The sequence below is a fragment of the Apteryx rowi genome, unplaced genomic scaffold (assembly GCF_003343035.1).
Source record: "Apteryx rowi isolate R43461 unplaced genomic scaffold, aptRow1 scaffold_99, whole genome shotgun sequence".
Classification (NCBI taxonomy): Eukaryota; Metazoa; Chordata; class Aves; order Apterygiformes; family Apterygidae; genus Apteryx; species Apteryx rowi.
Window position 1 is genome coordinate 1,939,017 of NW_020451304.1, and position 20,593 is coordinate 1,959,609.

Sequence of the window (20,593 nt, forward strand, 5' to 3'; positions counted from 1 at the left end):
CCCCTCAGTCCCCAGAAGGCCCCATTGCACGGGGCCTCACCCCGCAGCACCCCACGGAGGGTCCCCTTCACCCCACAGGGCCCCGAGGGGCCCCTCGCCCCCCCCCCAAAGCACCCCATAGGGGCCCCCCCAGCAAGGCCGGTGACGTAAGTGAAATGGGCCAGGCGTTGTCCAATCAGAGCCGTCGCCGCGCTGTCGCCACCGTTCCCCCCTCCACCAATCGAAACTCCGGGAGGGCGGGACCGGGGGGGGAAGGTCTCCCTATCGGAAGTGTACTCCAGGCACGGCTTCCTTTCCTCTTCTGCCTCTTGTCCCGCCCCCTACCGCGCCTCCGCGTTCTGACGGGCTGCGAGAACTGCCCGTGAGGCATCTCGGAAGCTGATTGGACGCGCCTCCTGAGCGCGCCCCGCCCACATCCGGGGCTCCCAGGCGCGGTGGCGACGGGCCTGGGCCGCCATTGTGGTGGGGAGGCGCGGGGCGTCGCGGGAGCCGGTGAGGGCGGGCGGGGGCGCCGGGGCGGGTGTGGGGAGGGGGGGCGGTCACGGCGGCGGGGGGGGAGGGTTAACGGCAGCCCCCTCCCCGCCCTGAGCCCGGCTCCGTGCCCGCAGGTGCGTCGCCATGGCCGCCGTGTTCCCGTACCGCGGCGGCTGCGCCCCAGTGCCCAGCCCGCTGGCGCCGCTGCCTGACTACATGTCTGAGGAGAAGCTGCAGGAGAAAGGTGGGTAGAGCCGGTCCCCCCTCTCCGGGCTCTCTGTGGTCCCCCCGGGGCCGCCCCGCAGCCCGGGCCGCGCCTGACCCCGCTGTGCCTCTGCCCCCGCAGCCCGCAAGTGGCAGCAGCTGCAGGCCAAGCGCTATGCGGAGAAGAGGAAGTTCGGCTTCGTGGACGCGCAGAAGGAGGACATGCCCCCCGAGCACGTCCGCAAGATCATCCGCGACCACGGCGACATGACCAACAGGAAGTTCCGCCACGACAAGCGCGTCTACCTGGGGTAACGCAGCCCCCCGCTCTGTCGTGGCGGGTCTGGGTGGCACAGGGCGGCCGGGTCCGCCTCTGCTGCATCTTGGTCGCAGAAGAGAGAGGCTTTTCTCCAAATGGCTTTTAGTGTAAATTGTTTATAGAAAACTGCATAGTAGCCTGAGGAAGACATGATAATCAGTTGTGCTGGGTTAGCAATACAAAAGAGTATAAGCAAAGGAAGCAGTTGCTTTAAATCTTTGAGAAAAAACATTACCTTGAATAGCGGATATCTCTTAAAAGCAGTTTGAGAGGAATGTATAAGGTGGTCAACACATGTTCTTTGGACAATTAATATGCACTATCTGTGCTTCTTTGTTATTTGGGCTCAGAGAGCCATCTCGTGCAAATTGTGATCCTTTGTGTTAACTTACAATCACCTGTAGAAATTCATTTCAAATTAGTTTTTCTGGATGGTAGTGTTCTTCACATGTAACACCCCCTCCGCAGCCAAATCAGCAGAAAACTTTTTGGTAGTGAGAGCTGTGAAGCACAAGAATACACTGGTTAGGAAGTTTATGGATTTGTCACTGGAGACCCTTATGAACAGATCAGCTCAACAGTTTTCAGGAGTAAAATACGTATATTTAGTTAGGCTTAGAGCAGACGGATGGCTAATCTCTTGACATCCCTTCCAACCCTGTTTTTCTTTGATTTCTGTTTGTAGTGCTCTGAAGTACATGCCTCATGCGGTTCTAAAGCTCTTGGAGAACATGCCCATGCCTTGGGAACAAATCAGAGATGTTCCAGTTCTGTACCATATCACAGGCGCCATCTCTTTTGTGAACGAGATTCCTTGGGTCATAGAGCCAGTGTACATTGCACAGTGGGGGTAAGCACCTTCTTCCTTAACCCCTGTGGGGAACTCGTGCATAAACACTCATGCGTCCACACTGATGTAGCACAGTGCGTAATGGTYCCTGTTTCTGCCAGGTCAATGTGGATTATGATGAGGCGAGAGAAGAGGGATAGGCGTCACTTCAAGAGGATGAGATTCCCTCCATTTGATGATGAAGAACCCCCTCTGGATTATGCTGATAACATCCTGGATGTAGAGCCCCTGGAAGCAATCCAGCTTGAGCTGGATCCAGAGGAAGATGCTCCTGTGTTAGACTGGTTCTACGACCACCAGCCGCTGAAGGACAACAGGAAGTATGTACCTCTCTCTGATGACACAGTTCAAAACAAAACAAACAAACCTCCCTGAAACATTACATATTACATAAACTGTCTGCATATAGCAGAAGGCTTATATAAGCTTTGGTCTTATTGTACTGGGCTATGTGTGATGTTAGTGGGGAGAGGAAGCCTTTGCTCAAGGGTGGGAGGGAAAATCTGACTGCTTTGAAACTAGCCCTCTATCTTCAGTGTCCACGGAGAGCCAGCAAGGCCTCTCTGTTCAGGAAGGCTGCTACACAGTTAACTGACTAAAACTTGGATTTTTCTTTTCATGCCATAAATATGAAAACCTCAATTTTCAAATTGGAATTTAAATTGATATTTGTTAGGAGCACACTTATGCATCAAAGGCTGTTGAATATGACTTCAGTTGTTGGTGTGTCAGTCTGKATTTGGAGGAGGAGAACTGGACCAGTCAGTAACTGCTGGGTGGTTGTGGTCCACAGTGGTCTTAAGCAATCCTTCCGCCTTCTCTTTTGCCTGGAGGGGCCCATGCATTAGCTGTCTTTAACTGTTTTCTGTAAATGACAGGCAGTGAAAGGTGTTTGGATGGTTTTGGTTCTTTGGTAAAGGCCCAGTTGTCTTCTGGCTGTGCAGTGAGTGTCCTGTGCTTTGTTCCTTCACAGGTACGTAAATGGTTCTACATACCAGCGTTGGCAGTTTACTCTCCCTATGATGTCCACGTTGTACCGGCTGGCTAATCAGCTGCTCACTGACCTTGTGGATGACAACTATTTCTATTTGTTTGACCTGAAAGCATTCTTCACCTCCAAGGCACTGAACATGGCTATTCCTGGAGGTCCCAAGTTCGAGCCTCTTGTCAGAGACATCAATCTTCAGTAAGTGTTGAGTTTAGGAGGAAAAATAAGTGGTTATCTGGGTAAGAGTTGGGAGGGTTCACCTGTTACCATGTGATTTGCCCTGGATGAGCTATTCCTGGGTGTTCTCTCTGTGTAGCATAAAATCTGTGATGTGCTTGCTGCTTAAAAGATGGAATGATTGTTGGTGTCAAGAGGAGGCTCAGGGAAAAGGGCTGGTATCACAGCTTTGGTCAAAGATGTTTGCCTTTCTGTCCTGCCTGAATGCTTGTATGACAACTTCTTTTTGTCTCATTTGAGGGATGAAGACTGGAATGAATTTAATGACATCAACAAAATTATCATCAGGCAGCCGATCAGGACGGAGTACAAAATTGCTTTCCCATACCTGTACAATAACCTGCCACACCATGTCCACCTGACCTGGTAAGTGCAGCAGCCTCAAGAGCAGGGAGAGAAGGGGAAAGCTGTCAGGATGCTCTAATACTTGTTGTGTATTGTAGGTACCATACTCCAAATGTCGTTTTCATTAAAACAGAAGATCCTGATCTCCCAGCTTTTTACTTCGATCCGCTGATCAATCCCATTTCACACAGGCATTCTGTCAAGGTGAGTACCATCCAAGAGAGCTAATGAGCATAGGAAGTGCACCTATAGGTGCTGGRGGGAGAGCTCCTTTTGGCCTTGATAAACCCTCCGTGTTGAGGGGATAGGACCTTAGCAGCCTGTGATAACATTGCTTCTGACAGTGGTGGACATACATGGATATTTCAGGAGAAAGTCTAAGCCCTTTCACAAAAGGCCCATCCTCCCTTGTAGTCCTTCTTGTCTTCTGGAGTTGCACAGTGTCCTTTGGTCTTTGTGCAATAAGCCCAGTGCCTGATTAACAGGATTGTTTTAGTGTCATCGGTCAGATTATTTATGTTTTCAAGTGGTCTTGGAGCATTCATGGAGCTGGCATCCCCCCGAATTACCTCCGCAACACCTAGATCAGGACGCAGTAGCCAGACACAGTTCTCAGGGCCCACTGGTGCCTTGTAGAGTTTTTATTGCCCTCTCCAATAATCAGGACTGTTAATGTTTCTCCATGTCAGCACAGATAGGTCAGGTTTGTTTTACTTAATTAACTCAAATAACTGAGCTGAAGCAATCAGGGAACATATGCTACTTGGTGTGTCTGCATTTCAGAGTCAGGAACCGTTGCCTGATGATGATGAAGAGTTTGAGTTACCAGAGTTTGTGGAACCTTTCCTGAAGGATACTCCGCTCTACACAGACAATACAGCCAATGGCATTGCCCTGCTATGGGCCCCACGGCCCTTCAACTTGAGGTCTGGCAGGACTCGGAGAGCTCTTGACATCCCGCTGGTCAAGAACTGGTGAGTTCTTCTCTGGAGGTGGGGGTGATCTAGTGATTGTAACATAATAGAGTTGTTAACAATGAAAATAGAATAAAGAGATCCTGTGGTGGGTGAGTGTCTGGTTTCTAGAGACTTTAGGAGGTTTTCTGGAGTCGTCTTGTCCTTTTTTAAGGAATGCGGGTTACCTGAAAATCTGAAATATGGCTTATCCGCAGGTATCGTGAGCATTGCCCAGCAGGCCAGCCAGTGAAAGTGCGAGTCTCCTATCAGAAGTTACTGAAATACTATGTTCTGAATGCACTCAAGCACAGGCCCCCCAAGGCCCAGAAGAAGAGGTAAGTGAGGGCCTGCTTGGTGGTGAACTTCTGGTCTGTGTAGGGGATACAGCTGATTATATTTTTTTCTCTCTTCAGGTACCTGTTCCGCTCTTTCAAGGCTACGAAATTTTTCCAGTCAACAAAGCTAGACTGGGTGGAAGTAGGCCTGCAAGTGTGTCGCCAGGGCTACAATATGCTGAACTTGCTGATCCACAGAAAGAACCTGAACTACCTTCACTTGGATTACAACTTCAACCTGAAGCCAGTGAAGACCCTCACCACCAAGGTATCAGTCCATGTGCTATTGCACTCGAGTAGAGTTTACCTGAAGATTTGAACATTCGCATAGTAATATTGGCCCCACTGCCTCAGTTCTCACTTGTCCTTTACGCAAGGTTTTTGCCTTGGGAATTCCTGAAGCAGAGTTCCAGTTCTGTAACATATGTGTATGGTTTCTTTCTTATGGATTGATAAAATGGTATAAAATGAATTCTGAGAACTGTTCTTACAGAAAACTGCCAGCTGTCTGTTTTACACAGTGACTAACTGGGAGCTGTTTGGCTCTTATATAACATACTTACATAAATCCTGGATCTTTGTCTCTGCTTTTCCAGGAAAGAAAAAAATCCCGATTTGGTAATGCTTTCCATCTGTGCCGAGAGGTTCTGCGGCTAACTAAGTTGGTAGTGGACAGCCATGTCCAATACAGGCTTGGAAACGTGGATGCATTTCAGGTAGGCTTTTTTTTTTTCTTCTTCTTCTTTTTGGTTACCATTTTCTTTTAAAGTTGGGGAGGGGAAGTGGAGAGAAGGACTGAAGTATCTGGACAGATAGGGGATGCACACAAGTGACTGACTGTTGTGGTGTTCTGGAGAACAAGGGCGACAATGAAAGCATGCAATGTTTTGGGAAATTCTGCCATTTATACCAGTTTATAACATTTGGCATTTACATGAAACAGAAACTGCTCAAAATATTGAGTAGTTCAGGTGTACTGTTGTCACTACCTGTGCTTTACAGACTTAGCTTCCTGAATTGATCGTTGTGTGGATGACTGGTAGGAGCTTTGCATGGCATAATATGCTCTGCTCCTGGCTGTAAAATAAGCCTGGCTTCTTGAGGCAATGTGTAGCATTTAGTGTCATCTCTGACCGTGCTCCCTATGTTTCAGTTGGCAGATGGCTTGCAGTACATCTTTGCCCATGTAGGTCAGCTGACGGGAATGTACAGATACAAGTACAAACTGATGAGGCAGATTCGTATGTGCAAGGACCTGAAACATCTCATCTACTACAGGTTTAACACAGTAAGTTTCACTTTTCCTTGTAAACTGAGCAACAAGAGAGGGATTCTGGAGTGTTGCTAAATAACCTCGTGTTACTCTGTCCCTCTTCTTTAAGGGGCCTGTGGGCAAAGGTCCTGGCTGTGGCTTCTGGGCTCCAGGCTGGAGAGTGTGGCTGTTCTTCATGAGGGGCATCACACCGCTTCTGGAACGCTGGCTGGGGAATCTGCTGGCCAGGCAGTTTGAAGGTCAGTGCACTGTGTAAATCTTGAACGCGAGAGGAGTGTGTGGTAAAGATTAATGCTGTTTACTTCTCAGCTTGAACTCCAGTTCTCTTTTCCAAGTGTGGTCTGTGCCCACGCTCCACGTCAACACCAAGAGCTATCGACTGGTTTACAGCTCTTACAAGACCGGTGCCCCCAGAACAGATTCCATATGGAAATGGGATTCCCTGATCCATAGCCCTCTGGGGTCCACAGCTTTCTAATCATCTATTCCAAACTCAGCAGTGCTCTTGTGACAGTTCAGTTTCCTCAGACATATTAGGAAGAAGAGGAGCATTGCCCCAGTACTGTCTGGATTCCTGAAGTACTTGTTTTTTTCCAGGCCGTCACTCAAAGGGTGTAGCAAAGACCGTCACAAAGCAGCGTGTGGAGTCTCACTTTGACCTGGAGCTGAGGGCAGCCGTTATGCATGACATTCTGGATATGATGCCAGAAGGGATCAAACAGAACAAAGCCAGAACCATCCTGCAGCATTTGAGTGAGGCTTGGCGGTGCTGGAAGGCCAATATCCCCTGGAAAGTAAGTCCTTTGCTTGGCCTTTCTTTTCAGTTCAATTTTAACATCTCACAGGAAGAACTGCTCTCATGAAGTCTCCCGCTCCTGCTTCCCTAACGTTACTGTCCCTCCCCAGGTGCCTGGGCTGCCAACTCCTATTGAGAACATGATCTTGAGGTACGTGAAGGCAAAAGCTGACTGGTGGACAAATACAGCTCACTACAACAGGGAACGGATCCGTCGGGGTGCCACAGTGGACAAGACTGTCTGCAAGAAGAATCTGGGCCGGCTSACCAGACTCTATTTGAAAGCTGAGCAGGAACGGCAACATAATTACTTGAAGGTATTTCTGTCCTGTCAAAGTTGCTCAAATTGGTGCTGTTTTCCTAGGGAGGTTTTCACATACTAACAGTGTTGTTGTGGTTGTGCAGGACGGGCCTTACATCACTGCAGAAGAGGCTGTTGCTGTGTACACAACCACAGTGCACTGGCTGGAAAGCAGGAGATTCTCACCCATTCCCTTCCCCCCACTTTCCTACAAGCATGACACCAAATTGCTCATATTAGCCCTGGAAAGGCTGAAGGAAGCTTACAGGTAAGTAGTGGAAAGTGATTGTGTTCTGCTGGTGGAGCGAACATCTGCATTGGGAACGGCTTCTGAAGCTGTTTTGTTAGCAGTTATTCCTGAAATAGAGTATGTCCTAAAACTTACCCTGATGGACTGCTAAAGGCTGTAGGCTGTGACACTGCCAAGGCTGCCTGGAGGGTTCTTCATGGACTCTGCCACCTGGGGTGAAGACACAATACCAGGCCTCTAAGGATCATTGGGCAGCTTAGGGGTGTAGACTGTAAAGAGTTACAGATCTTGTCTTGATCTGCTTGGTTAGAGAGTATCCTTTAATGCAGTGGCCAGTCATTTGTTCATACTTGGGTGTGTGAGCTGTTCTTTTTCATTTTCAGTGTGAAATCTCGCCTGAATCAGTCACAGAGAGAGGAGTTGGGCTTGATTGAACAGGCTTACGATAATCCTCATGAAGCTCTGTCTAGAATCAAACGACACCTTCTAACTCAGAGAGCCTTCAAGGAGGTAAGTGCCCTGGTGAAAGCCAGGGAATACTAAAACTTACTCTGCATTCGGGAACTAAATGGCACCAAGGCTATCAAAGGAACCTTACCTTCTCTGTCAAGTACAAGCCTCAACTTTGCCTCCTCTTCACTAGGTGGGTATTGAGTTCATGGATCTCTACAGCCACTTAGTTCCTGTTTATGATGTTGAGCCCTTGGAGAAAATCACAGATGCTTATCTGGATCAGTACTTGTGGTATGAGGCTGATAAGCGAAGACTCTTCCCTCCTTGGATCAAACCTGCTGACACTGAGCCTCCTCCACTGTTAGTGTACAAGTGGTGCCAAGGTTAGTGGGGGTCTTGTTTTCTGTGCAGAAAAGGGGGGAGGTTGTTTTTTTTGTTTGTTTGTTTATTTTAATCAGGAACTTTCTTCTAGAGTTCTCTTGAGAGTTGAGTTTTCACATTTGTAGCTTGCAGTCAGTAATATGGCCATCACACTTAGAGGCTTTATTTGGTAGGTTAACATATATCATATATATGAATGTACTGGAGAAGATCTTCCATAGCATTTGTGATTGATTGCATATTTTTGTTCCCATCTCTGGATAGACTGGAAGGACCAGAGGCTGAAAAAGCAGAAAATCAGAGCAAATATGTTGACTCCCATGCCCAGAAAGGTGCTGCTACACTCTGAGAATTGCTTTGTTTCAGATAACATGACAGGCTTGTTTGTCTCTTCAGGCATTAATAATCTGCAAGATGTTTGGGAAACGAGTGAAGGTGAATGCAATGTGATGCTGGAATCTCGATTTGAGAAGATGTATGAGAAGATTGATCTGACACTGCTCAACAGGCTCTTGCGTCTCATTGTTGATCATAACATTGCTGACTACATGACAGCCAAGAACAACGTGGTGATCAACTACAAGGTGATGTTTCCTGTCTGGAAAGGGGGTGTGGTGGACTGTAAAATGGAGAGATTTGGGACCCGTGGGGTAGGAGGGGACCTAAGACTTGCCAGAGAAAGAAGTGGTTAGRGAATAAGAAAAACCTACTGGGTCATGCTGAAGAGCAACTGCTCAGATAAAAGGTATCCAGTGGGATTTTGGCAGTCAGGTTCTCACATTTCCCCTTCGCTTCCTCAGGACATGAATCACACCAACTCCTATGGGATTATTCGTGGGCTGCAGTTTGCTTCTTTCATCGTCCAGTATTATGGGCTGGTGATGGACCTGTTGGTGCTGGGTCTGCACCGTGCCAGTGAAATGGCAGGGCCTCCCCAGATGCCAAATGACTTCCTGAGCTTCCAGGATATTGCTACTGAGGTGGCCCATCCCATTCGCCTCTTCTGCAGATATATCGACCGTATTCACATCTTCTTCAGGTGAGAGCTCTCTGGCATCCTTTCTTCCTCTGCTGAACTCTTGCTCTGACATCTTGCAGCAAATGCTGTGAAAATGGTACCTACTTCAGGGGCGTGAATATGCTTCTGCTCCATGCTTTTTTTCCCCTCTGCTAAGAAAGACCAGGAATATCTGAAGTGACAGACTTTCCAGAGCAATTTGGTGTCCAGATGCTGCCTTTTGCTTTCCTAGTTCACTGTATTAAGAGAGGAGAGCTTTTCTCCAGGCACTGGAGCAGCAGAAAAGCAGTAACATCAACATTCAGATTGTTACAGATTTTTCCACTGGTAAATAAGCCTTTTCTTGCTTCCTAGCAAGCGGACACAGAATTCTATGTCTCCTCATGATAAGATACCCCGTACAGTCATGGTGTAGTCTGTGCTAATGAAGCTGAAGTCTCCTTTGGGAGGATTCAGGAATTGGATAGTTCTCTTCAAATGTTCTATGGCTARCAGCTATCCATAAGCAGGCTCCTTATCTGTCTGGGCTGGTTGGTGTTCTGGGAAATTGGTCATGTAACTCCAGATCCTGTTCTATGAATTTCCAGGTTTACAGCAGATGAGGCAAGAGACTTGATTCAGCGCTACCTGACAGAGCATCCAGATCCCAACAATGAGAACATTGTAGGCTACAATAACAAGAAATGCTGGCCCCGGGATGCTCGGATGCGCCTCATGAAACATGATGTGAACCTGTAAGTGCTACGCTCTGAGAAACAAATGGTGGGATGGTAAGAAGATTAGTTGTGATAAATAAGTGCTAGGGACTATGACAGGCAGGTGCTCAGGGAACAGCAATGAGATGAGGTAAGGGGTCTCTGCTGTAATTCTGACAGTGGGTGATGGGTGTGGGAGACTATATTGCTAGGAAAGCATTGAAAAACTTGCCCGTTTTGTGTTTCACTTCAGTAAGAGACATCCTCGCCTCACTGTATGTGTGTGTCTTTCTTTTCAGTGGTCGTGCTGTGTTCTGGGATATCAAGAACCGCTTGCCTCGATCAGTCACCACAGTGCAGTGGGAGAACAGCTTCGTATCTGTTTACAGCAAAGATAACCCCAATTTGCTGTTTAACATGTGTGGGTTTGAATGCCGCATCTTGCCCAAATGCCGCACCAGCTATGAGGAGTTCACTCACAAGGATGGGGTCTGGAACCTGCAGAATGAGGTAGCGTGAGGCTGGCAGGATGGGAGTACAGTCCCTRCTCTGGCCTGTACCTGGCTTTAAAGCAGGACTTATAACTGCTTTTGAGGGGGGTATAACAGCATGCATTTGCCAGCTGTGTAACTTGGACTATTGGCAGGTAGAGTGGATGTGAACTTGGTTGCTTTTCCCTTCCTGAGAGGGATGGAAACTGCTTGGCTAGGGGTGAGGGGTGACCTGAAACTGTAGCGGTGCTGTTCAGCCCTGCACTCCCCACATTTCCTAAATGCCTGACGGTGAGAGCTCACCTTCATGCCTCTGTTAGAGAGAGGGCTTCCAAGAAAGAACYGATTGCCCTGTGCTCTTGCAGGTCACCAAGGAGCGCACAGCTCAGTGCTTCCTGCGTGTGGATGATGAGTCTATGCAGAGATTTCACAACAGAGTGAGGCAGATCCTCATGGCGTCTGGCTCCACAACCTTCACTAAGGTAAGGTGGGAGGAAGATGTGTGACAGAGCTTTTTCCACAGGCGCTTGGAGGACAGGCTGAGGACTGATCCTTTGCTTTCCTTTCTAGATTGTCAATAAATGGAATACAGCCCTGATTGGCTTGATGACATATTTCCGGGAAGCTGTTGTAAATACTCAGGAGTTGCTTGATTTACTGGTGAAGTGTGAGAATAAAATCCAGACTCGAATTAAAATTGGTCTGAATTCCAAAATGCCCAGCCGTTTCCCACCTGTGGTGTTTTACACCCCTAAAGAGCTAGGCGGGCTGGGCATGCTGTCCATGGGCCACGTTCTCATCCCACAGTCTGACCTGAGGTGAGTTGTGCTGTTCTGTGCTGGGTATTCTCTTTTATATTCTTCCCCATAAAAATATCTGAGAATGCTAAACATCATGCCTTGTTATAGAGATGTGTTGCCTTTACAGTAGGTCATGGCAGTGTGACTTGTGAAGTCCCATCACTCCTACTCATTCTTCTGCCTCTCTGCTCCAGGTGGTCCAAGCAGACAGACGTTGGCATCACTCACTTCCGCTCAGGAATGAGTCATGAGGAGGACCAGCTGATCCCAAATTTGTATCGTTACATTCAGCCATGGGAGAGTGAATTCATTGACTCTCAGAGAGTGTGGGCAGAATATGCCCTCAAGCGACAAGAGGCTATAGCCCAGAACAGGTACGTTTCCATGTGCAACTAGATCTGTGGTGTGATCTGACACACGGGCAGGGACAGGCAGTGGTGTGAAGACTTGCAATTGGAGGGTCTCAGGGTTCTGGAGATCCTGTCGGGCCTATGATATGAAGTATTACAGGCTGCCTGCAAAGCTKCTCTCTTAACTTTGGAGGAGGTGTGGGCACTGCAAGCAGATATTCCAYTCAGTACAAAGTCTGAGGGGAAAAYGTTATGCCAGGTGGTGCCAGAAAGAGGTAACATCAAACCCATTTGCAGTTAGTTCTGTGGGCTTACAAGGCCAAGCTTTTTCTCTTATCTCTGGGTGCTTGGCATTTTAGAACCTCTCTTGCTAGAGCCCCAAGGGCCGTATTATTTCTGTGGTCTCATTGCCTGAAGTATTCATTCATGAATGCATTGGTAGGAAATTGAGACGTAACAAAGTGCATGTGGGAATTTTTTCTTCAGGCGTCTGACGCTGGAGGACCTGGAGGACTCGTGGGACAGGGGRATTCCTCGTATTAACACCCTTTTCCAGAAAGACCGGCACACCCTAGCTTATGATAAAGGATGGAGAGTCAGGACTGACTTCAAACAGTACCAGGTATTGAATGGGAATTTCTCTGGCTGAGTGCAAGGTTCAAACACCCATTCCAGACAGTGTCCTTTCACCTTGCATTATTGCAGGTACACTTTCCTTGCCTGTCTGCTGCAGGAAGAACTTGGAGCCATGTGTTGGGAATAATAGAGGCTGCTGAGAACCAAATGTCCCGGGATGTGTAGCTGGCCACTTTCAAAGTGTTTGTGTAGATTGCAGTGTCTCAGGGAACACCATACTTAGCCCARTTGAATGTTAAGAAGTCAGTTCTGGAGAGGAAAAAAAGACCCCAGAACAAACACTRTAAAGTCTTGGATTTTAATAACAGTGGAAGCTTTTACTTAAGGCCTTTAATGGTGGTTCTGTAGATGGCCAGTGCCTGAAAGATAAAACCTTCATCTTAGACTTACTTTGTCTAAATTGCCTAGCAGCACTGACTGAACTCATTTTGTGGATCAGCTGTGTGCTGTGTCTTCCAGGGCAGTGGGCATGAGGCATTTTACTTACTAGCTGACATCATCTTGTTTCCTAAAATTAGTGATTTTTCTTGCCAGTGCAGCCGGGTTAAATGGTCTGAATACAAAGCTAGTTCGGTCACTAGTAGGCTGTCATTTGCAGGTCCTGAAACAGAACCCGTTCTGGTGGACGCACCAGCGCCATGATGGGAAGCTCTGGAACCTGAACAACTACCGCACAGATATGATCCAGGCACTTGGTGGAGTGGAGGGGATCCTGGAGCACACGCTCTTCAAGGGCACTTACTTCCCCACGTGGGAGGGTCTCTTCTGGTAAGAGAAACCTTCATCTGGCCTTGTTGTGTGAACTGGAGCTTGGGGTGCACCAGGAGGAGTCCTAGGCTAAAGCTGTACTGCTTCTGTTTAGCCAGTCTGTTTTCTGTGTTGCTCAGTTTTGAGGGCACATGGGATTGGACTGTATTTGAACTTCTGCGTGCAAATCCTTGGGAATTTCTTTGCCTGAAACAGTCTTTCCTGCTCTTCCACTCTTGCTTCATGTGCTCCCTGCCTCTCTTATGTATGGCACATGGCATTCAGCTGTGACAGGGGACATCTTGTGCATGTGATTGTGTCTCTCCTTTCCAGGGAAAAGGCCAGTGGCTTTGAGGAATCCATGAAGTGGAAGAAGCTGACGAATGCCCAAAGATCGGGTTTGAACCAAATTCCAAACAGAAGATTCACACTGTGGTGGTCTCCTACCATTAACAGAGCCAATGTAAGTATCTGGAGTTTGTGCCTGTATGAACTTCCACTGAATTGTGAGCAGTAAACTATTTAAGTCTGCAGCAGAACTCTTCACACAGATGAACTATAGTTCTAAACCTCCTTAACAGTGGTGGTTCTGTTTTCTAAAGTTGACCAATTGTGCTGTCACATATTCTCATAGCTGCTTTTCCTTTGCAGGTGTACGTTGGGTTTCAGGTGCAACTGGATTTGACAGGCATCTTCATGCATGGCAAGATCCCCACGCTGAAGATTTCCCTCATTCAGATTTTCCGAGCTCACTTGTGGCAAAAGATCCATGAGAGCATTGTGATGGACTTGTGTCAGGTGAGCAGCACGTTAACTAGGTTTGGTTCTGTGGTGATGGAGGCACGCTCCTTGTGTAACAGTAGCCTTCTGCTAGCAACAAAGATTGTCCCAGAGACTGTAGCAAGGCAACAACTTCTCCASTGATTTGCTAGGGAAGGGGATGAAACTGGATTTGCCTGGGTCCCTGCTTTAGCTCTTTGAGGATAGATTTCTTTAGCTAGGCTACTTGAACACAGCTCATCTTTGCATTCTCCCCAGGTGTTTGACCAAGAGCTAGATGCTCTGGAGATTGAGACAGTGCAGAAGGAGACCATCCATCCCAGGAAGTCATACAAGATGAATTCCTCATGTGCAGATATCCTTCTCTTTGCTTCCTATAAATGGAATGTGTCTCGTCCGTCACTGCTTGCAGATTCCAAGTGAGTGTTTTCCTTTTCTCTGTCCTTGATCTTGCTGCTGCAAAGCTACTGAGCCTGTCATCCTGAGCCAAAGCCCTTGTCTCTTGGGCACCTGGGATTTGAGGACACAGAAGGACACAATCATGCCTGGTAGACTGCAGAGCTGGTTCAGGTGGATGTTTGCAGCACCACCTAGCACTGCCTTTTGCAAAACATGAAGAGAATATTTCCTGCTGTTGCCTCCTCCAGTTGGCCTTTCTCCTGAGCCACACACRGCTCAGGAGCTCTAAATGTTTCTTCAGGAAGCCCTACTGAGTATCTCTGCTGTCCCAAGGCCACTGTGGAGTGGCACAGTGTGCACCCATGCTGTATTCAGTTCAGCTGAATTCTCAGCAGACATTCCCCAAGGGGCACAACCATCATAGCAGAGAAGAAGCTAGCTTCATTGTTTAAACCTGCAGCTAAACCCCATGGGCTGAGGGTTTCTCTTCAACAGCTTCTGCATTCAGTTGCTATATGAAGAGGGCAGTGTAGTCCCTCTTCAGGAAGGCATGCAGATGGCAGCTGGCTTCAGTGTTCAGGCTTGGCTTTCTGTCGTTCACTTGTTACTTTCTGTTGAAGTGCAGCAAGTGCAGGATGGTTTTGGGCAAGATGGAATTGTTGTGGCTTGCTTTTTCCTTAGAGATGTGATGGACAGCACCACCACTCAGAAGTACTGGATAGATATACAGCTGCGCTGGGGAGATTACGATTCTCATGACATCGAGCGCTATGCAAGAGCCAAGTTCCTGGACTACACTACAGACAACATGAGTATCTATCCGTCTCCCACTGGTGTGCTCATTGCCATTGATCTGGCCTATAACTTGCACAGGTGAGATCTGCACCATTTGCATTTTAACCGTAATTGGCAGTTCATGGCTGTGTCTTGAGTACATTTCTGAACAGGCAGTTTCTGATGGGGCTCGTATTCCAGGCAGGAGCATGAGGTGAGATGGTAGAAGCTAGAATGGAATACAGCATCTAGGCAGCTCTTTCAGGTTCCCCAATGTCTGCTCATTCAATAATAATGGTTCAGTTCTCCCAGCTCATTTGTTTTCTTAGGACATCCGCCAGACTATTCCTGGAGTTGAAGAACAGGCCTTGCTTGAAGGTCTGCTGCACTAAGGGACAACTGTTCTTCACTGGGGGATTAAGGGAGATGTCCCAGAAAGCAGGCCTCTCCTCTGAAGTGCTTAGAGAAGATGCAGCTTTTCCAGGACTGTAGCATGTGTATGCTGTGGCCTCCCACTGAAAGGAAGCACAGGGAAAAGCAGTAGGTGAACAGCTCCCGAGGATGCCACAAGAGAAATCATAGAGTTGTAGTATATTCAGTAGGCAGAAAGATACCTGGCTGCTGCATGAAAATGCTTGTGTATAGCCGTTGTCTCTTCATCTCGGAGCTGATGGCAACAACTAGATCTTCTGTTTCTTTTCCTCTTCAGTGCTTATGGGAACTGGTTCCCTGGGAGCAAACCTCTGATCCAGCAAGCCATGGCCAAAATTATGAAAGCGAACCCTGCACTGTATGTGTTGAGAGAACGAATCCGCAAGGGCTTGCAGCTGTACTCATCTGAGCCCACAGAACCCTACCTTTCCTCCCAGAACTATGGGGAGCTCTTCTCCAACCAGATCATCTGGTTTGTGGATGACACCAATGTGTACAGAGTGACCATTCACAAGGTGAGTCCAGAGGTGTATCTGTGTCTTGGTGGGGAAGGACAAGGACCGTAAATGTCCTGTGTTCAGGGTGATTCTGGAGACATGAGTGACAGAAAATGAGGAATCAGCGGGGACCAAAATTTGTGCAGTGTACACAGAACAGTTTTTTGCATTTCAAGCACAGGTCCTGCTAAAAGTGCAGGGTGAGTTTGCTGTTGTGCAAGTGYATGGATGGGATACATTCATCTCATTGTAATTTTCACTTTGGCTTATTTTCTCAGACTTTTGAAGGGAATTTGACCACAAAACCCATCAATGGGGCCATTTTCATCTTCAATCCCAGGACTGGACAGCTCTTCCTGAAGATCATCCATACATCTGTGTGGGCAGGACAAAAGCGTCTAGGGCAGGTGAGAGCTGGCTGCTTGTTCTGCTTTGGGTGGTGAGCTAGGAATGGTCTCTGACTGCTTGGGATGCTTACTAGAGCAGAAGGCATCGTGAGGGTCTTTAACACCCTGCCTCTCAAGAAGTTTGGAGCTCACATATCTAACATGGAACCTGTGCTCAGGCAAGCATTAGCATGAGATACAAAAGTGAATGAATCCAGGCATTGATGTTGCAAGGTTTTTGAGGCTCTGACATGTAATGAGACTACATTTTCTAGCATGGTTTGAAAGGCTTGAAAAGAATCACTGTTGCAGCAAATCTCACTGCACTTGGATTTGCATCCAGTGCAATGAGAAGTCTCTGAGGTAGCAAAGCCAGGGAGGTTCATAACCCGCCACCTTCCTCACCCCAGCCCTGAGCCAGGCAGACATAACTGAACTCCAGGAAGGGATGCTGCTCTCTGTGATCAGTAACGGGAGCACTGGGCCTTATCAGTAATCTGACACAAGCCATAAATTCTTGTTGTGTTTTTAGAATTTGATTTGAGGCTTTCTGATTCCCAGAGGCATGGACACTCTGCTGTCAAGGTGGAGATATTCTTCTAACCCTGCTGTCTTTTTTTTTTTTTTAGCTGGCCAAGTGGAAGACTGCTGAAGAAGTGGCTGCTTTGATTCGTTCACTTCCTGTGGAGGAGCAGCCTAAGCAGATCATAGTGACTCGGAAGGGCATGTTGGACCCACTTGAGGTAACAATGCAGATACTGTTGCGTCAGGACACTATAAAATCTTCAGGAGATTGCAGAACAGTTCTGTGTTCCTGTGAAGCAACGGTGTTCTGCAATAGGTGTGCATTAATTCTTCTTCTCAAACTCCAGGTGCACTTGCTGGATTTCCCCAATATTGTGATCAAAGGCTCAGAGTTGCAGCTGCCCTTCCAGGCCTGTCTGAAAGTGGAAAAGTTTGGTGATCTCATCCTGAAGGCTACTGAACCACAGATGGTTCTCTTCAATCTCTATGATGACTGGCTGAAAACCATCTCTTCCTATACGGTGAGGACAGCATGTCTAGTCTGCATTTTACTTTGCCACTGATGCATGAAGTAAGAGCCAAGGCTTCAGTGATCGCTCCCCATTCTTTGCTCAGGAAGCCCTGCTCCTAGCACTTGCTTTGGGTCTGTCTGGGCTTTCCTTCAGATTGATTCCTCTTGCACTTCTCATGCAATGTTGGTGTGCCCAAACAGAGGAGTACTAGGACATATGTATGGTACGTTTAGTTTTCCTTTTTCTGACTAGCTGCATCTTTCTTCCTCTCCAAGGCATTCTCACGTCTGATTCTGATTCTCCGGGCACTACATGTGAATAATGATCGAGCCAAAGTTATTTTGAAACCAGACAAGACGACCATAACAGAGCCTCACCATATCTGGCCAACGCTGACAGATGAGGAATGGATCAAGGTGGAGGTGCAGCTGAAGGATCTGATCCTTGCTGACTATGGCAAGAAGAACAAGTAAGTCACTGACCTGCTGCAAAAATCCTGCCAGCCTTTTGTTCCTGCTCTGAAGACTGTTTGGTCAGAGTGCTCCTCATAGAGAGTGGAAGGCTTTCAGGGGCCTTCAGCAACRAACTGTCAGCTATGTATGGAAACTGGTTATTATGTTAATCACTTTCTAGCAAGGCAGATAAAAATATCTGCACTGTACCCTTTCTAATCTGTGCATCATGTGATTTGGTCCTTCCTCTGCCTAAAATGCTGTGGTTTCATTTCCTACTGCCCTGAGTGTGTTTCTGAGCTTGTGCCTTGGTGAGAAGGGTCCAGAATGTATGTTGAAATGGCTGATTTGGGTGAATTTTCTCTTTCAGTGTGAATGTTGCATCCCTGACGCAGTCAGAGATCCGAGATATTATCCTGGGCATGGAGATCTCTGCCCCATCCCAGCAGAGACAGCAGATTGCAGAGATTGAGAAGCAAACCAAGGAGCAGTCACAACTGACAGCCACACAGACCCGTACTGTTAACAAACACGGGGACGAAATAATCACCTCTACAACCAGCAACTATGAAACCCAGACTTTCTCCTCCAAGACTGAGTGGCGAGTCAGGTAGGAAGGCAGGCAGGGCTGTTACACAGTGGAAAAGATCAGAGCGCTCAGGAAGGAAGGAGGAGTGCACCCTCTAATAATTGTCTCCTCCTCACAGAGCAATTTCTGCTGCCAACCTCCACTTGAGAACAAACCACATCTATGTTTCATCAGACGATATAAAGGAAACGGGCTATACTTACATTCTTCCCAAGAACGTTTTGAAGAAATTCATCTGCATCTCAGATCTGCGGGCCCAGGTGAGTCTGTGCAATGAGTCTAGTCCAGTTGTACTCCACACCGCTGGGGCACATACCAGTCCTGGACAGTCAGCTCCCCAGGGCCTACAGGTGAAAGGCTGAGAGCTTGCTGCTGTCTGCCTGGAGCTTTGTGCTGGAGACAGGCACCGGTGATAGGGCTGAGCACACTTAAATTCTTGCCAGGCCCATGAAGGCTCCCTGTGGCCTGACTTGGGTGGAAATTGCCAGCACTAAGTAAAACTAGGATGTTGTCCTCTAATGAGGACCTTCTGGCTAACACATAACTTGCTTCAGGAACTAAAAGCAAGGTGGGTGCCCACTCCTCACGGTCTTACATAGAGGTCTGTTATGGGCTTGTAAAGTGTGAGCTTGTGTCCCTAGATTGCAGGTTACCTATATGGAGTGAGCCCTCCTGATAATCCCCAAGTGAAGGAGATCCGGTGCATTGTGATGGTACCTCAGTGGGGAACACACCAGACCGTGCATCTCCCAGGACAGCTGCCGCAGCATGAGTATCTCAAGGTGAGTCCAGCTTCTGCTCCAGTGAGGGCGGAAGATCACTGTCTCCAGTAACAGAGACACAGGGCGATGGTGGGGCCTTGCCACCACACTCGCAGCTCTAATGTGCTTGCCTTGGTAACCGGCCTCTTTCTGCTATAGATGTTGGGCTTCAAGGGCTTTGCCTGAAGTCTGCCTGATCTGGAATGACATCAGAAAGAAGCCTTTAGTYCCTGTGCCCTTTGTGCCATGCTTAAGCCGTCCTGTATTAAATGTCTTTTACTTCTCTCTAATACACTTCTTTTTATCAGGAAATGGAACCTCTGGGATGGATTCACACCCAACCAAATGAGTCCCCTCAGCTCTCGCCACAGGATGTCACCACCCATGCCAAGGTCATGGCTGACAACCCGTCCTGGGATGGGGAGAAGACTATCATCATCACCTGCAGGTAAGAGGTGGCAAGGCTCCTGTGTGCCCCCTCTGCCAGTGCAGGGAGAAGCCAAGCTGTCAAGGGGGCTTGTGGGAGCTGCTCCAGAGAACACATTGAGGTCTCAACTAAAAATCTGTGAGAAAGGGAGTGTTTGCTCATTTCTGACTTCCCTCCTCTGTCCTGGCTTAACCTGATGTACTCTATCTCTGTTCTCCTTTCCTTCAGTTTTACACCAGGCTCCTGCACGCTGACAGCCTACAAACTGACTCCGAGCGGCTACGAGTGGGGCAGGCAGAACACGGACAAAGGGAACAACCCCAAGGGCTACCTGCCCTCCCATTATGAGAGGGTGCAGATGCTCCTGTCAGATCGCTTCCTCGGCTTCTTTATGGTTCCAGCGCAAGGGTCCTGGAACTACAACTTCATGGGTGAGCTGGCTGCCCTGGGAGAGGGTCAGAGAGGGAGGCAACAGACCCGTTCTGACCATTGCTTGGGGAGGAGAAAGAAATAGCTGTTGAGGGCAGCATTCCTTACCAAGTTCTGAGGCTTGGCCTACCTCTGAGTGACGAGGTAGGGCTAGTAACATTGCAATCATGACCCTTCCTTAATATCAGCACTGGGATATTGCAATGGGAGGTCAACTCTGATTGTTTTAGGCATCACAGAGCAAACTCTTATACAGGGGAGACAAAACACTTGACTTGCTGTACCAGAACAAAGCTCTGGAGATGCTGCCCTGTAAATAGCTAGGGAGAGAAAGCCCTGGAACCCAAAGCATGATGATTTTGTGGATGTAAAATTGTTTCTTTGGGCCTGCTGTCTTTAAAAATTCTCTTGTGAGGGGGGCAGGTTTCGTTGAGCACCTGCTAGACAGCGAAGGCAGAAGGGGCTTTCAGGTAGTCTTCCTCAGCTCTGGGCTGAGGCTGGAGTGACGGTGGCGGTGCTGGGTGCTCACCACGACTCTGCCTTCCAGGTGTGCGCCACGACCCCAACATGAAGTACGAGCTGCAGCTCGCCAACCCCAAGGAGTTCTACCACGAGGTCCATCGCCCCTCGCACTTCCTCAACTTCGCCCTGCTGCAGGAGGGGGAGGTCTACTCCGCCGACAGGGAGGACCTCTACGCCTAGCCCTGCGCCGCCCCTCTCTAGTACTGTTG

The 20,593-nt window shown here is 48.2% G+C and overlaps 1 protein-coding gene across 1 annotated transcript; it reads left to right on the forward strand.

Annotated features, from left to right (window-relative positions):
• The first annotated feature begins 402 nt into the window (after positions 1–402).
• PRPF8 (pre-mRNA processing factor 8) lies at positions 403–20,593 on the forward strand. The gene is made up of 43 exons (XM_026055190.1): positions 403–492; positions 609–718; positions 821–989; positions 1,683–1,847; positions 1,949–2,167; positions 2,821–3,033; positions 3,313–3,438; positions 3,516–3,621; positions 4,201–4,391; positions 4,589–4,708; positions 4,787–4,976; positions 5,305–5,424; positions 5,862–5,996; positions 6,091–6,220; positions 6,579–6,775; positions 6,888–7,094; positions 7,183–7,346; positions 7,712–7,838; positions 7,972–8,164; positions 8,559–8,746; positions 8,963–9,201; positions 9,768–9,914; positions 10,175–10,385; positions 10,732–10,848; positions 10,937–11,184; positions 11,361–11,540; positions 12,003–12,138; positions 12,751–12,920; positions 13,233–13,362; positions 13,551–13,697; positions 13,938–14,098; positions 14,760–14,951; positions 15,562–15,799; positions 16,060–16,188; positions 16,797–16,910; positions 17,040–17,213; positions 17,480–17,673; positions 18,027–18,266; positions 18,364–18,505; positions 18,887–19,027; positions 19,315–19,454; positions 19,662–19,864; positions 20,410–20,593. Exons 2-43 carry the CDS (start codon positions 619–621, stop codon positions 20,562–20,564), a joined length of 7,008 nt encoding a protein of 2,335 aa, XP_025910975.1. The 5' UTR covers positions 403–492; positions 609–618; the 3' UTR covers positions 20,565–20,593.